Source organism: Magnolia sinica, chromosome 14, assembly GCF_029962835.1.
Source record: "Magnolia sinica isolate HGM2019 chromosome 14, MsV1, whole genome shotgun sequence".
NCBI classification, from domain to species: domain Eukaryota; kingdom Viridiplantae; phylum Streptophyta; class Magnoliopsida; order Magnoliales; family Magnoliaceae; genus Magnolia; species Magnolia sinica.
The window spans coordinates 77,176,385-77,194,112 of NC_080586.1; the positions used below are offsets into that span (position 1 = coordinate 77,176,385).

At 38.3% G+C, this 17,728-nt stretch overlaps 1 protein-coding gene across 2 annotated transcripts; it reads right to left on the reverse strand.

Annotated features, from left to right (window-relative positions):
* Positions 1-753: 753 nt before the first annotated feature.
* On the reverse strand, positions 754-8,876 carry LOC131226286 (uncharacterized). Of its 2 annotated transcripts, none has more exons than XM_058222092.1 (4): positions 8,725-8,876; positions 1,600-1,699; positions 1,370-1,494; positions 754-1,268 (listed from the first exon to the last, which is right to left on the reverse strand). In XM_058222092.1, the coding sequence occupies exons 2-4, from the start codon at positions 1,685-1,687 to the stop codon at positions 1,020-1,022; spliced, it is 462 nt and encodes a 153-aa protein (XP_058078075.1). In that variant the 5' UTR covers positions 1,688-1,699; positions 8,725-8,876; the 3' UTR covers positions 754-1,019. The 2 variants fall into 2 exon arrangements, with proteins under 2 accessions (XP_058078075.1, XP_058078076.1); XM_058222093.1 differs by having other exon boundaries at positions 1,600-1,701; positions 8,734-8,859.
* Between the last annotated feature and the right edge of the window lie 8,852 nt (positions 8,877-17,728).

The following is a 17,728-nucleotide window of genomic DNA, read 5'->3' on the forward strand; positions in this document are numbered from 1 at the left end:
ATGCTGTCACTTACACAGAATCATTCTCTCTTTTTCCACCCCAGATGGATTAACCGTACCACCTGAAGTAGGACTTCAAATAAAAGGCCTTCAACGGCTTCCAGCGTCACCCAAGACGTATTGAAGTTTTGAACATATATGATGGGGATAATAAACACTTCCAGACCTCTCATAAAAAAAGGAAATTTTGGAAGGTAGGCCTATCATTAATTGCTTTGGATCAATGCTTAACAACTTAAACATGCTACTTTGAAAGCCAGTCACATGCAAGGTATTCTGTAACGGTAACGGTGGCTGTAATGGCTACCACCGTTGCCTTTACGATACGGGGCCTAACGGCTGTTATGGCCCCGTAACAGCCATTACGGTCTCTCTTATTTATTTATTTATTGAAAAAACCCCCGAAAAACCTGTATCTACCTCGTAATGTTTATTAAAAAGTATGAAAAACCTGTATATGTCCCATAATAGACCATTACGAGGCTATTATGGCCTTTATAGGGGGTGTAACATGCCGTTAACGGCAATTACATGTCATTTTTTCCATAACGGCTGTTACGGCCGTTACGACCCCATAACATGTAACGGTTGCCACCGTTACCTTTACGTAACAGCCTTTACGGCACACCATGGTCACATGCTCAGGTTTATCAAGCTAAAAGGGCTTATGTTGACACGCCAAAGTGTTTCTAGGGTTCTACAACAGATTCACCAATTATTTTGATGTCTCCATCCAGACGACTTGACTCGATGTGCTCTAAAATCAAACCTTATTTCTTGGTCCATGGATACCTCTACAATTCCTTTTAGAGAAATGAAGTCACCAATGTGTTGTATATGAAAGAAACAGAAAACACAGATCGATTTGCTATTTTATAGTCGAATCCTGGCTAGGAGCATTATGGAGAAATCCTCCTTTGACAAGGGTTAAAAAAAATAAAATCATTTGAAGGTCATACACGCACTATAGAAAGAAGCCTACCTATGAGAAGCCTCCCATCCCATGGTGAGACACCGTACTAACAAGGAGATGGATTCAACTGGCTGTCGCTAGCTTCGAGAGCTGTGTTTGTGTAGATGGGGTGAAGCACATGGCCTTCCTTGGGATCGACATGCACCCACTTGCGGCCAGTCAGCTTGTTACGTTCAAACCTCACGTTCCCTTCTTTCAATGCATATAGGGTGTGATCCTTCCCTATTCCAACATAATCGCCGGGATGGAAACGAGTGCCCCGCTGACGAACAATGATGTTCCCGGGTATTACTCTCTGTAACAGCAACCAATATGTAAAATAAGTAAAATTTGATAATATAAATACATGATTCATTAGTAGATGCCTTTCAATATAACTCGCACAGATAAACCCACCTCACCACCGAATTTCTTTACACCGAGATTCTTTGGTTGGGAGTCTCGGCCATTCTTTGTGGATCCTGCTGTCTTTTTTGTAGCCCAACGCCTGAACAATAAGCTCAGTCCCCCTCCACATGCATCTGCAATTCGGCATAAACCTCATTAAACAAACTTCACCCAAGAACATATAAAGAAAGAAAATCATATAAAGTGCACCATTTACAAAAAACAATAATGGGATTTACCGCTAACACTGTCATATACAGGAACATTGGTAACTAGCTCCTTGAGATTTACCCGTCTGCATAGTGTTGCAAGATTCATTGTGTTCATTCCCTAAGAGACCTGTGTGCAGATTCACAGAAAATGTAAGAACAGGCTCTTGAAATGAAGAACGGACATTTTTTTTTTTAAAATTCCTCATCAATTCCAACCTTATTAGCCTACATGATTTTACTTGACTACATATTGTTGCAAGATTTATAAAGTCCAACCCTATTAGTCAAGGTGAATTTGCCTTTGAAGTTGTTATGGCTTGTCTACTGGTGTTTCTTCTTCCAAATATTATTTCAAATGAGCAGGGCACCTCTATTAAAGATAAAGATAGAAGCATCAATGAATATACTAATCTAGCTCTGGAGAGAGTTCACTATTTGGGTTCTAAGGCAGAGTAGGGAATGTAATGTTTAGCAACAGAGTTAATTGGAGATCTTGGTCATGGTTCTTCAAAAACTGGGTTTTGTGAAGCTTGGATTTCCCTCATTCTATAACATTGGAGAATAATAGGTTCTCTGTTGTTATTTTATTTTTTTGAGAAAGGTGACTAAATATTATTAAAGGAGGGAGAAAAAACCAGTACAGGAAAAGCAGTGGACACCTGCTGAGAGGGCAGACGCCACTACACTAAAAGGAAACAGAAATCGAAATCCTTCAACAAAGGAACATTAACCGCCCATTCAATGATTAAATAACCTTATCTAATATCGATTCCACAGAGTTTGAGAAGTTCTCAAAACATCTCTTGTTTCTTTCAATCCAGACGGACCACCAAATTGCAAGGATGGACATTCTCCATATACACTTTCTTTTTTTTTTTCCAAACTAACCCCGTGTCACGCTGGGAGCAGACTTTCCGCCGATCCAGTAATAGACCAAGAGAGGCTGAACCGCACACAGAAATCTGCCCAGATTTTGGAAATAAATGGGCAGTAAACCAGCAAATGGTCTATCGTTTCTTCGTCCTCCATGCAACATAGACAAATGTTTGTAAGCTGCATTCCCCTTTTTTTCAAATTGTCCACAGTTAGAATTCTCTTTTTGCCGACCAGCCATCCAAAACATGCTATCTTGGGGGCGAGTATCTCCAGATGTAGAGGGTCGCCTAATCTGTTACAGAGATAGATTGAGAGTGTGGGCATAGAGAGATTTGACAGAAAATTTACTTGATTTATCCAGCCTCCAAACCAGCGAATCTGCAATCAGATGATTGGGTGAAGATTGGTAGATGCAGTGGAGAAGATCCGCATATTCGGTTATCTCCCAATCTTGGAGGTTCCTTCTACAAGCCACATTCCAAACAATCTTGCCAGAGGAGATCGAGAAACAGTTAGCTGAGGATTAAGACAAGGACATCTCACCTTTCTATTATTGCTGAGGAGGTGCTAAGCAGGAGTTTCTTGCACTGCTTTCATTTTAGTTAGTTGGAGACAGATTTCATGCAAGAAGGATATGTAACTTTATTTCACATTTTCTATTTGTTGATGATGTGGTGATTTTGTTCGAAAGGGAATAGGCCTGCCATTGTAATTTGATGAAATTTCTTTCACGACCTGAGTCTTCGTCAACGCAGAAAATAATTAAAAGAAAAGGGTTATTTTATTGGGTCTCCTACACTGTCTCCCGTACGGCCAACCACCTATCTTCCTTTCATCCCTCTCTTCGATTCTTCTTCCTATCCCTTAAACCCTAGCCTAAAACCCTAATCCCCAATTCCCTATGAAACCCTAGTCCCGTTTCCTACAAGATCCTAAATTCCCAATTCCTTTCAAAGCCCTAATTCATTCCAAATCCCTAACCTTACATACTCAAACCCTAACTCTAGATTCTCATATCCTTAACCCTAGAGAGACTAAATCAACCCCTTTGAATTAGACCTAAGCCTATGCTAAAGTGGAAGTTCTACCTTCCATTGATCCTTTGAAATTCATGTTTTAGATGGTTTAGTTTTGTGGGATAGTGATTTAGCTTGAAATCTGAATTTTATTGTTTATTAGATTTCTTAGATTTGTGGTACAATAACAATAACAACAACAACAATAATAATATGAGCGGAAGATGCTTCTCATCTATGTTGTGAGAGTGAGGTGGTGCAAAACGTATGGAATTTTTTCAATCGTCTTCTTAATATTCAAACATTTAGATTCCCTTCAAAGTGGCTCCAAAAGGCTTCATTACATAACAAATTCAAAATGGCATTGATCTAACACCTATATTCATTTGTTGGAAATCTGGAGAACGAGAAACTTGCTCAAATATAATGGAAAGAGAATGTATAGTGGAGGGTAATCAGTAACATCCTCAAATGGTTGAGATCAAGTTGTGAAGGAAAATTTCTACTCAAGAGTGCTTTTTGGTTGAAAATTTACTCCTTTTATGTTTTGTCCTATAAGATTTGATTTCAAAAGGCCAAAGGTGAGGATTCCAGTTCTAGTTAGATGGCTAAAGCATCCTTATGGTACTCTTAAGCTGAACATAGATGGTGCATCAAGTGGAAATCCATGTCCTTCAAGGGGTGGTCGTGTATTATGTGATTGTGCAATCCCCAGTTCCTCTCACTTTTATGGGACTTGCTCCAAAATGGTAGCGGAGATAAGAGCCCTAACAAATTGTTTAATATATTGTATTTGTATGTCTTTACAGGTTCAGCAACTAGTGGTGGAAAGTGATTCAAAGGTGGTTGTGGATTTTTCTTATTTCTTTTATTTTTACATTTTTTGGTAGCCTTGAAAGTAGAAACCTCCAAGGCGTGGTGCGGTAAGGTAGCGAGGACTCGAACCCGGAATCATTCCCTCAGGGGAGATATGTCTCCATCACCTCACATAAGGAGTTGAAGGCAGTTATGGATATGATAAATTCTAAGCCATTAGTGATTGGAAAGGGTGGAACTGGAGGAAGTGTATGTTTACTGCTCTCAGCAGGATTTCTCTTTGAATAATTTTTATCGGGAGGTGAATTGTGTAGCAGACACACGAGAAAATTTTGCACTTTCTTCTACGTCTTCTTTTGTTTTCCATGATATGGAAAACTTGTTGGGTTCGATCAGAGAAAAGGTTGTTTTGGTTAGAAAAGGGATTTTTACTATAAGAATGTATTCGCTTTTGGGTGGGCTTAATTTTATTTATTTCCCCGGTTTCTTGTTTGTTTTGGACGCAAGGCTCCTTTTGATCGTATTCATCTTAGTTTTTATAAATAAAGCTCTGACGGCACCATCCACCTTCTTGCAATAGTAGCAGTAGTAATAATAATAATACTTAGTAGCTCTTCCACCATAACCACTTCATGATCCCAAAGGTTCCTCCTAAGAACCAAACTTCGAACCATCTGACTCCAATACCTCAAAACAGTCATCAAATGGCATGAATGATCCCGTGCAACCCAAGGGTGTTGTGAGCTCATGCAATGGCACAGCCCCCTAAAAAAATTTTGAAAAAAGAAAAATTAAAAAAGGAAATTTCAAGGAAAAAATATGAAAAAAGATACTAAATGTGTAGGGAATTGTTTTTTAATAGTTTTATCATACTATAACAAGTCAACTAATAACTACTTACATGAATGTATATACTTAAAAATGTGAAAAAACAACATAAATTTTATTAATGTCATTTTAAGAGAGAACAAGAGCAGTGTTGTCATATGTGATCGCATAAGCGTTAATGCCGTTGCATATGCCATTTTGAACCAGTGGACTGCATTTGAACCAGTGGACTGCATATGCCAGCCATGGTGGCATCTTCAGTTAATATGCCATTAGGGCTTTTGTGATCACACTGAGAAGTATGCAACCGCGTAAGCCATAGTTATCATATGTGGTTATGCCATCACGTACACTGTATGCAATGGCACATCCTCCCAACTGTTAGATTTGTGGTGGGATTTTTTCTTGCCTCATTTTCTCTCACCTTTTACCTATAAATGTTTGAACCTATTTCTCAAAATACAACTCTTGGGGTATTTTGACATAAATTCAAAAAAAAAAAAAAACAATTCCCTACACTTGGGGTATTTTGACATAAATTTTCATTTTTCCTTTGTTTTTTTAATTTTAATTTAATTTAATTTTATTTTTAATAGTGTTTGAAGGGTTGTGCCATTATAAAAGCGCACAACCCCCTTGGGTCGCGCACGGGATCGCTAATGTTTAAGGGGTTGTGCCATTATAAAAGCGCACAACCCCCTTGGGTCGCTCACAAGATCACTCATGCCATTTGACAACATTGAATGAGAGCAATAGAGTGTAAAAGAGAGTAAGAGAGGAAGAGAGTTAAAAGGGCGGAGACCCAACCCAATCGAATAGGATATTTTGGATATTTCTATGTCCGAGGTATAAATATTTTATACGAATTGAATTAGGGTTATGCAAGAGTAACTTTTCTAAGTTCTTTGGGTGCTAGAAAGTTTTAGGTTTGTAATCCTTTCTTGAGAAAGTTTTAATTTCAAATATTTATATTTAAAAGGTAAGAAAATGAAATGGTAAAGATCTCAATGGTCACAAATCTAACCGTTAGGAAGTTATGCAACTGTATATTGTGTGCGCAATGGCATAATAGCATAACTATGACTTTTACGACCGCGTACTTCTCTGTGCAATTGCATAAGCCCCAATGACATAATAATTGAATATGCCACCATGGCATATGTGGTCCACTAGTCCAAAATGGCATATACAATGGCAATAATCGCCTATGCGATTGCATATGCCAACACTTGGAAGTATTTTACTGCGATCATATTGTGGCAAGATCACACACAAACAAAGATGAGAGTAGGATTGTTGTCCCTCACCATAACATCCTCCCAGAAATGGATCCACTCCCCCATTGCTAACTCTTGCACTTACTCCCTCAGAGAAAGCACAACCCATTCCCTTGGAAGTGTCCCCAAAATTTTAGATGATTTCCAAATAAACGAATCTAACAAACTCCAACCAGGACCAGTCCACCTCCCAAATCACCATATCTACTAGTTATGACCGTCCTCTATAGTTCTTCTAGTTTGCTATTGAACCTCCATTGCCACTTAGACAAAAAAGAGCCCAATTTCTCTTCTAATTCTGGTTGAAGCATTCCAATCTTCTTCGCCACCTTGGCCTGAATCTTGAAGGGAGAGATGTTAGCCAGAAATAGCATCGACTTGAAAAGGGCAGACGAGCTGAGGTTCAAATTTCTAATGTATATGGCCTAGATTTAGAATTGGGATTTTAGGGGCTGTTTTGGTGTTTTGGCTTGGGTGTAGGGACCATGAGAGACTTAAGGATTTATGACGTTTACGGGTTATGTTTTAGGGTTTTATACGAACTAAGGGCTGCGGTTAGGTTTGGATCTATTTATGGCATGTGGATTGGGGTTTTGATAGGAGAAGGCTTAACATTTAGGAATACACTTAGGGGGCTTAGTGTAGATGTGTATGTGGTTGGGTATGAAAACTGATTTAGGAATGAAGGTTTAATGGAATTCTCCAGGCTGTTGGGTGTTCAGGATTCCCTAGTTTTGTTTTCTTGAATAGTTGTTTCTTTGAATAAAATTTCTTATCCTTTAATTTAAAAAAAAAAAAAAAAAAAACCCGATTTGGGACTTGGATTAGGAGTTATTTGGATGCCTGTAAAGTCTTGAAGTAATAAAGGGATTTCAGGACATCGGATTGCAGTTGTTCGGATACCCGCATTTGCCTATAAAGGCTTTACTGGCTAGCACATTACAGCTTTTAGCTGCAATCTGAAACCTAGCAAAAATTCATGCTTCATATTATAGGTAAAGTCTTTACAGCTAAAAAGACATTATACATGACATAACACAATGGTTAATACACACTCGTGATGTGTGGGGCCCACTGTATTGCATACAATACATACAATTTTTCCATCATGTGCTTCCCTTGATGCTCTCGTACGGCCCCCAAAAAATAGCTTGATTGATCATCAAATGGACTACATGAGAGGGAAGGATGGGACGTTCACCATTAAAAACTTCCAGATTGCATTTATGGCCCACTGTGATGGGTGGAGGATGTCCAATTCGTCCAGTGCATGCATGCTTTGATCCTCTCCTAGGGCCCCCAAAAAAATCCTTTTTATGTGATTTGCCGATTTTGGCGGGATTTACGGTCTCAAGCTCTGTGGTGTGAATACTTACTTTATACATTGTAAACACTTTACCAGTTTGCCAAACAGAAAAGCATGTAAACAGTTTACACTTGTAAGTCCTTTCAGGTGTAAAGTGTTTACAACTTAAAACTTTATAGGCATCCAACCGACCCTTATTGAAGGGGCTGGATTAGGGCTTAAGTTGGGGGGTGGGATATTACGTTTGGGATATTGGGTAGAGAACTGATCACCTGCCACCAGCTGTATGATAACTTGCCATACAGCCCTCTTTTTCTTACCAATGCGTGATGTCTGTAGAGCAACTAACCTATAAAATAGTTCAGTCCCACCTCGACAATCACCTGTCTTGAAGACCAGGCCCCACCTTCATGGGCTGTCCATTCATTTGAATAGTGTGGCTCACCTGATAAGTGGACCAGCCTAATTTGTGTGCCAGTTGATATTCATGGCGAGGCCCCCCCTTTCCACCACTCTGATGTCCTAAGGAGGAGACACATTGGCAGGCAACATGGGGATGCATGCTAAGTTAGCATGCATCTGGCTGTAAGTGATTTGTTCTATTGGGGACAATGCTAGCGTCTCCATGAAAGTGTGTTGACGGGTGCGCGGCATGGAGTATTGGTCTTGGATGAAATTTGCCAACCTCTGTGGGCAATATGAACTGAATCTAGAAATATTTGGACGGAATTGAGCTGACATTCATCAAACCAACAAAACTCAAAATACCCCAATTTCAGGAGTTATAGACGAAATGAAAAAAGACGGGAAGTCCGAAACTCCTCTTTCAGACATTTCAACAAACACCTTTTCCGCATATGAAACAGTTCTCTAATAATCAACTACAAAGAATGTAAGCGCTGATATTCGAACCAAACCAAACGCCGCATGGAAAACCATGAAAACCAAAATAGATGGAACGGTCATTTACAGTAAAACATGATTCGAGATCGAGATCGAGATCGAGATCGAGAGAGAGAGAGAGAGTACATACCTGCGGTTGGCGGAGCTTTTCCTACGATCCGGTGAGAGGAAGGGGAAAGATGGTAGCAGAAAGAGAGAAGGGACTAAAATGCAAATTGGAGTTATCTGATACTCTGGCTGCGTATGATGCTTGATACGAAGGCACTTACAAATGGTGCACTGCTTGAACGATACAGAGCTCCGATTCGTGGGGAAGCGGAATGCGTACTGAGTAAACTCTGTGGGGGCCACCCTGATGTATGCGTCTTATCAACGCCGTCCATCCATTTTACGGTATGAGCCCAAAATTGAAGTATGTATATAGCTCAAGTGGACCACACCATAGGAAGCAGTTTGAATTGAACACCTACCGTTGAAAACTTACTAAGGGCCACGGAAATTTTGGATCAAGTTGATATTTGTTTTTTCCCTTCTTCCATGTCTGTGTGACCTTGTGAACTTATTGGATAACAAATACAAGTAACTGTGGGCCGTATGAAGGTTTCAATGGCGGACATGGCCATCCTCACCGTTTCCATGGGTGTGGTCCACTTGAGCTTTGGATATGTCCAATTTTGGTATATAAATCTCAGGTGGACCACACCACATGAAAACAGTAGTGATTGGATATCCATCATTAAAATCCTCCTAAGGCCTACTGTACTATTTATTTGACATCCAATATGTTGATTAGGTCATACAGGCCCAGATGACGGAAAAAAAACAAAAATCAGCTTGATCCAGAACTTTTATGGCCCTAAAATGTTTTTTAATGGTCGACTCTCATTCAACACTGTTTCCTGTAATGTGGTCCAATTAAGATCGAGATATAACTCGTTTTTCGTCTCATAGCATAAAATGATCTGTAAAATTAGATGGACGGCATGGATGAAACACATACATCATGGTGGGGACCAGGGTGCACTGACTGTCAGGGGGAGTAGCCAATCCGTTTCCCACAGTAGGGCCCACAAGGTTTACTCAGTACCCTGTCGCGTACTTACACGCAATCCGCTTCGGATTCAAGGACACTTTTTTTTTGTTTGTTTTTTTGGTTTTTTTTTTTGTTTAAAGACCATTTGATGTTATCTATTTTGAACTGTATAATAAATGTCCATGAATCTAATAGTTAGATAACTGCAGGAGGTTGCAATGCAACCAGCTGGACCATAATTTACAGTGCATACTGGGAAGAACTTGTGCAAAAATCAGCCCCATCTACTCGTTAACAGGGAAATACCATAGAAAAAAATATTTATCCACTGATCAAGAATAAGATGCAAGTGTGGCCCACTCGGTGAGTGGATGTGTCTAATTTTTGAACAAGGTAGTTCCAATGGTTGTGTCAACCTATTGGACGGTTGGATGTTGCACACCCATGAAAGGTTGGAAATTACTTGCTGGGTGGACCATTAGTTATGGTCCAACCTAGTGGACTTGAAACCATTTCATAAATAAGAATAATTTCCAAAAAACACTTTATATTAGAATGTGCATTGTTTTTGGATTATTTAACTCTTTTCCTTTGAACATGGATTATACCCTTAATAGTCATTTTGTGAGTAATTAATCAGAAGTATAAAGTCTTCCAACTTGAAGATTTTCAAGGGTATATCTTGTCATATCAACAATTAGGATAATGGAATGTTTTCCCTTGATTCATGGGATAGTCTTGAAGAACATATCACTGCATTAATTAAGGTATAGTGTATTAAATCTCATATTTAAATACACTATGCCCTTTTTTATATGTTAAAATTGCTTGTGAATTGTCTCTATTGTATATATTGCAAGCTGCTGTGGACAATTTTACCCATGTATAGTATTTAAAAAAAAGCATGAACATATTTTTAAAAGACATTGAAGGGATTTCCAATTAGGGAAAGAATTTAGGGCATGTTTGGTTTTCAATTATAATAAGGTCACACAGACCTGGTGGAAGGGAAAACATAAATATCAGCTTGATCCAAAACTTTTATTAGCCCTCAAAAAGTTTACAATGGTAGGCATTAAATCACCATTATTCTGTGTGATGGGATATACATGCGATTCAGATCTAACTCATGTTTTGAGTTAATGGCCTAATAACTTTTTTGAAGGATGGTTAATGGCCTAGAATGAGTTGGAAAAATGGATAGATAGTGTCAATCACACACAGATAAAAGGTGGGCTTCATCAAATCTTCTATATGCCCAACCCCTTGTAGTAAGGTATAAATGTGAAAATTAAAGGACATGGGGTAAATATGTTTTTTTTTCACACCTTAATGGAGTTTTTTCATGACTCAGTGATGGTCAAAGTACAAGATGGGAGCCTTTGTTTTTTTTTTTTGGTATTTGCAAAGCATAAGCTTGTTAATTTAAATATTTAAAAATCAAGAGATTATAAACTAATGACCTTAAAGGCGAGCAGTTATATCTCTAATGCATAACAACTACTGTTAACTAAAATGAGATAAACTCATTTTAAGTGGTAATCTGTTTGATGGCAAGGCCCTATTCAGTTGCCACTAGATACAAGTTCATCCATTTTAGTTAAGAGGTTTGCTCGAGTACATCCCAACACATTGCAATATGGTACATCAAGATTTATATATTGGAACTGAATTATTTTTTTTATAATCCAAATCATTTGTGTGATAGGGCTCCTTTCATAGGGGAATGCCCAAGAAATTTACTAAATTGAATGTTTCAAATATTTAATTACACAAAGGTTATAGTGAACCTCCACTATCATAGTAAAAGAACCAAATTTCAAATGGTTGAAATAATCAGAGTTAAGAGACTTTATTTGTTGTACATCCACCACACATGTTGAGACTAATGGTATAAATGATTTGGATACTGAGAAGACAATCCAGATTCAAAGGACAGAGCCCCTAAATAGTGCAATACGCCGGATGTATCTAAGCAAACCTCTTTGGGAAATTGTAATTGTATAATAGAAATCATGGTGATTAGTCATCAAAATAATATTTATTCTTCAGGAAAAAAAAAAAAAGAAGTCCAATCAAAGTTCCGATAGCGGTACATATTGCCCAATATGTATTACTATAGGCCATAATGATCTTATCGACTCGCATTGGCCCGAAATAACCCAGTACAACGGCAATGTGAGTGCAATACAACCCGTAATATGAGTGGTGAATGATTCTCAATGCTAAAATCGATTTACAAACCATGTTTGGCTGGGTGGGCCAATGAATACCCCAATTCTGCCTAGGTATGGGTTTAGGGTTTTTTTTTTAAAGCTCAATTTATAGAGGGGTGAGTACGGGTAAACTCCAACCTATGGTCAACCCCATTTATTTATGTATTACATCCACATGCACGTTACATCACAAATATTCACATATTACACTACTACGCACATTATTGATGTAGATTATGCAACCACTATATTCATCATGAAATATCATGTACAATTTTTAATTGTTAAAACGAATAAAATATATTAGTTGGATCTCATAAAAATTGCTCTCTTGGATGTTTGTTGTGTGAATGCTTTATTGAAGAATCATATCATTAAAGTGACATTGATAAGTTTATGTGTCAAGCACTCATAAGTTTATTTGTCAAAGTTATTATAAACGAGTTAGGCATTTGCAAGAAGAGATCAAATGACATACTAAACCAATATCTAAAAGTTCCTCAAACATTTCGATCAATATCTTATTGAAACATAAAGTGTTTTTCTTTTATAAACAATGACACCATGTTGACACCAAATGCTCCAAATCAACATTTTTTTTTTTTTTTTTTTTCAGTTCTTATAACTGAATATTTGGGGGTTTTAAACACAGAGCTATATGTATTGAGGAGTGCTTTAGAATATGTTGAAGCGTAGGATATGTATGTATAACCGTATATACTATAGATAGCTATATGCATAGATACATGTGCATATGCTAGGATCTTCACAAAATTTTACAATTCTCCCACTTCTTTTTTATGTTCTTGTCATTCTTATCAATGTAAAGTTACAATTATATTTTCTATAAAATATAGTCTCTTAAATGGGTAGATGGTGTGGATATAGCACATACATAATGGTGGACCCACAAAACTTTGCCATGTGAACACACCGCTGAGGTGAGTAGTGTGTGTCCAATATCTTTGGGCTAGTATCATGTAAGCCTTCAATGGCCAACAAAATACAGTGGCCAACATTGAGAAAAAGCATCAACAATGATAAATTCTTTCAATAAAAGTATTATGAGGTGAAAGATTGACATTGATTTATTGAAGAGGTGATTTATATCACACATGATAACTTTGCACTCATGTGATCCCGGGGCTGCGTGGGGTCCATAGAGATGTCTATGATAAATCCACTCTATACATCTGTTTTGAAAGACCAAAATAGTATAAGATTTTAAAAATTAAGTAGATCCAAAACTCACGTGGGCTAATCCACACAAAACAGTGAGGATTGAACTCCTGCTAATGACAGAAGTTGTATCAAGTTGATATTTGTTCCTACAATATATTTGAGTGATAATAATTCTATGAATGATTTGGATGTCATATAAACATCACGGTCAACACCAGGACGGTTTCAATGGTGGATGTTGTTGTTCCCACTATTTTGTGGGTGAAACATACCATTAATTATGAATTTATGATATAATAACTCTACCAACTAAAATACCAGGGAAGTATATCAATTCCCACTGCTCTTTTGCCTTAGAAAGAGGGAGTAGAGAATTGAGTTGCGTGATATTTGTATGATATTCAATCAATAACAGATGTCCGGTTGGTTGATTCTCAAAATCACCTTTGGAAAAAAAAAAAAAAAAGGCCCTCAAGTCCTGACCCACAAATGAATACAGGAAGCGGGGCGAGGGGGGTTCGGGGGATTCAAAAGAACCAAAATATGTAGTTGATCTAAAAATGAGGTGATCCGTACCATAAAAAATAATATACACTACTTAAAATTTTTGAAATGCATGTTCAACTCATCTAATGATTTTGATACCCCAAAAAAAAAAAAAAAAAGTCAGCAAGATTATCATAGTTGAATGCGTGTATTTGATAGGTTGGATGTCATATACGTACCACATGGGCCCCACAATTTTCAAATTTATTTCTTTTAAAGAAAAACAATATACTAGGATACTTTGGTAATCCCTTAAGTATACATTGGGAAAATTGGCGCCTGACAGGGTTGGTTGAGCCTTCTACCATTGTCCCGACCTAACCCAACTTCAACATTGGCCTAGATATCAAGCCCAAGCCCAGCCCAGCCCTCCCAGCTACAGGAAGATCCTGTAGATGGAAGCTATGTGGGACCCACTGCCTTGTTCATGATAAATTCACCCCGTTCATCTGTTTCTTAGGGTCATTTTAGGACATGTGCCCATAAACGAACCACATCCAAAACCCAAGTGGGCCACACAACAAGAAACATTGGGGATTGAACACCCACCAGTGAAACATTCATGGAACCTACCATGAAGTTAATACGACATCCAAACCATTCATAAGACCATTTTCACTGGGATGAAGGCAAAACTAAAATATTAGCCTGATCTAAACTTCTATGGCCCCACAAATGTTTCAATGGTGGGGATTCAATCACCAATGTTTCTCATCGTGGGCCCACCTAGTAAGCAAGATAGCCTGAATTTTCACAACAGGTGATCTCACAATAAGAACGACCTTTTGAATGGCTAGGATGTCCACAAAATGAGCCATAAAAACAAAAAATCAGCTGATCCAAAACTTTTAGTATGAAATTTTCAGTAAAATTCGCGGAAATTTCAAAACAGTGCAAAAATTTTCTATCTTAAAAATTAAAATAGTTTTACTGATGAAAATTTTTGTCAGTAAAAACATTATTACCGATGGAAAAAAAAAATATATTGTTGGTAAAAGTGCAATTTTACCGATGAAAAAAATTTTCGTACGGTTTTTTTTTTTTTCGTCAGCAAAAGTGTTATTCTTGTAGTCAACCCATAACATATGAAAAAATATAAAATCATGCCTAAAACTTATAAATTGACGTGGTGTGGTCCACTTGAATTTATGAATAGATTAGATGGCATGTCCCCAACATACTAGGAAAGGTTTTATCCGTTGGATTTGATGTGCATCTCCTACCAAATGTTCCTTGCTGTATGGCCCACCTGAGTTTTATCCGTTGGATCTGAAGCACAGTTGAGGTGGGCCCTACACTGGTGCCCTATTAGCTTTGCTTATTTAGTTAAAAGAAGAGTGGGGAAGGTTTTAATGGTTGGATGTCCGTCCTCTATCATAAGGAGCAACGTAAAATCATGCCTAGAACTTTCAAATTCACATGGTGGGGTCCACCTGAATTTATAAATAGATTAGATGGCATGTACCGAACGCTGAATAGTGAGGAAGGTTCTATGCTCTTGATGTGCATCCCTTACCAAATGTTCCTTATGGTGTGGCCCACTGGAGATTTCATACCAGCCTAACATCAAAAGGCCACATCTAGATCTGATGGACCGTTGATGTGGGCCCCACACCGGTGTATGGAAATATTTAATTAAAAGAGTAGTGGGGAAGGTTTTATTGGTTTGATATATGTGCATCCCATATAAAATTTTACTTGTGGTGTGGCCCAGCTGAGTTTTCAAATAAGCTTTGGTTGCATGGCCTATGAAATAGACAACTTTCATACGTGATTTGCATGGGTGATGCCTGATAAATCCAACCATCCAATCAAATTCCTCCACGTATGGTAATATGTAAGTTCTCGCAATTGGAAGATAGGTGAGGCCTACCATGATGTTTGTGAGAAATCCACCCCGTCCATCGGTTTTGAGAGTTCATTTTAGGATATTCTGACAAAAATGAGGTGGATTAAAAAATCAAGTGGGCCACATGAGAGGAATAGTGGGGATTGAATGACCACCATTGAAACATTTGTATCACCATAAATGTTTTATAACCAGCTAAGTTTTCCTGTGTTTTCAGTTCATCCCATTGGGAAATGACCTCATAAACTGTTTGGATGGCATAAATATGTAAAAGGTTTCAATGGTAGACATTTCTTTTCCCAATTTCTACTCTTGTGGCCCACTTGAGTCTTGAATCCGCTTCATTTTTGGTCGCATGTCCTATAATGTTCTCGAAAAATGGATGGACGGTGTGGATCTCTCTCAAACATCATAGCTAGCCCCACCTACGTCCATGAGTTTCACAGCGTAGAAACTCATGGGAAAGGCTTTCCAGGAAATCTACGTCCATACCCAGTCCAGGACACCTCCACAGAAGGTTTTATCGGTTGGATGTGCATCCCCTACCAAATGTATTTTGTGATGCGGTGCACCTGAGTTTTCATACCGCTCGTACCCTACATCAAAAGCCACATCTAGATCTGATGCACATTTCACGTGGGCCCTGCACCGGTAGCTCTCCTCCCTAAATATCCGTTAAAAGGCAATCCTAGAAATGGTCTTAAGTCCAGCCGATTGGACCACAGGTTATGGTATACCCATCAAGAACTTTTAATTTATTATGTGCATGGAAAATCCACTCTGTTCAATAGATTGGCCCCACCGTGATGAACACAATATCCTAAAATCAGACCTATCCACTCATCAAGTGGACCACACTTGTATTTTTCTATTTATCAATGGCCATACACCGTTTTCTATGATGTGACTCACTTGATGAGTGGATAGTACTGATTTTTCGACTGGGTGATCCACACAGTGAGGCTAGCCTATTAGGAAGATTGGATGTCACAAGAACTTAATAATAAAAGAATCGAATTGTTATGAGGAAAGCCGTGGGGCCCACTAGATGTAAGTGTCTTATCTTTTTCTTTTTTTAAAGTTTTTCTTGCTTTACCCACGCAAACTACAAATGAATGCTCGAACCTATAATCTCATATTCTCGGTATTGAAGCTCTCAGAGTCTATTACTGAGGCATGAGTAGGGACCACATATATGTCTGCTTTATCCACTCCGTCTATAGGTTAGTACATATCATTTTCAGGCATGAGCCCAAAATTGAAACATTTCCAAAGCTCAAGTGGAGCACACCACTTCAAACAGTGGGATAATGATTTCCAACGTTGAAACTTTATCAGGGTGGATAAATGTTTATTTGTCATCCAACTTATTCATGATGTAATACAGACATGGACGAAGGGAAAACACAAGTATCATCTTGATTGAAAACTACTGTGGAACTTTGGGAAGTTTTCAAATGTAAGTGTTCAATTCACTTAGGTCTTGGTAGACAGAGTGAAAAATACCTCGTTTCAATACCGAGGTCTCGGTATCAGTCCCTAGTGGGGGTGGCTAACAATGAAGTGTGAACTGACCGTGTATATACTAACAAGCTAACAAAAAAAATAAGTAAGTGTTCAATTCACAATTTTCTATGGTGTGGTCCACTTGGATATGATAAGTTTTCAAATGTAAGTGTTCAATTCATAATTTTCTATGGTGTGGTCCACTTGGATATGATTCAATTCAGGCTCTTGCCCTAAAATGAGGGCTAAAACAGATGAACGGTGTGGATAAAACACCTACATCAATATTGGCCCACAGAATTTACCAAGTGGGCAATCCACTTTTACCGGCAGCAAATCAATCATTATCTATCACGTGTAACATCTTTACTGAATTATGGGGTGAGTCAATCCTAACCGTCTAATCAATAAGTGGGCCTGATATCAAATTGCATGCCTCACACCTTTGTTTGTTGCGGACGCAGATTGCCTGGCGCCTGGTAATCCGACTTTGTAGGGCCCACCGTGACATGTGTGTTTTATCCGGGACGTCCATTTATTTCATCGTATCATTTTATGGCATGATTCAAAAAATGAGTAAAATCCAAATGTAAAGTGAACAATACTAATGAAAGAGGGGAGATAAAGACAAGTCCTACTACAGCCATGAACGGGCAGTTTTGTGAGTGGGCCCACCGTGATGTATCTGTCTATCTATTTTGTTCATCTCTTCTCTTTTATAATTTTAAGGTACGTGCACAGAAATAAAACAAATCCAAGGCTCAAGTAAATCACACCAAATAATAAACTTGGGTTGCATTAA

Bases quoted from the DNA above. Each gene is read 5' to 3' on its own strand.
- LOC131226286 (XM_058222092.1), bottom strand. From the start codon at position 1,687: ATGAACACAATGAATCTTGCAACACTATGCAGACGGGTAAATCTCAAG. The intron at 1,495-1,599 runs GTAAATCCCATT...GCCGAATTGCAG, and splicing joins TGTATATGACAGTGTTAGCG to ATGCATGTGGAGGGGGACTG. The intron at 1,269-1,369 runs GTGGGTTTATCT...TTGCTGTTACAG, and splicing joins TAAAGAAATTCGGTGGTGAG to AGAGTAATACCCGGGAACAT.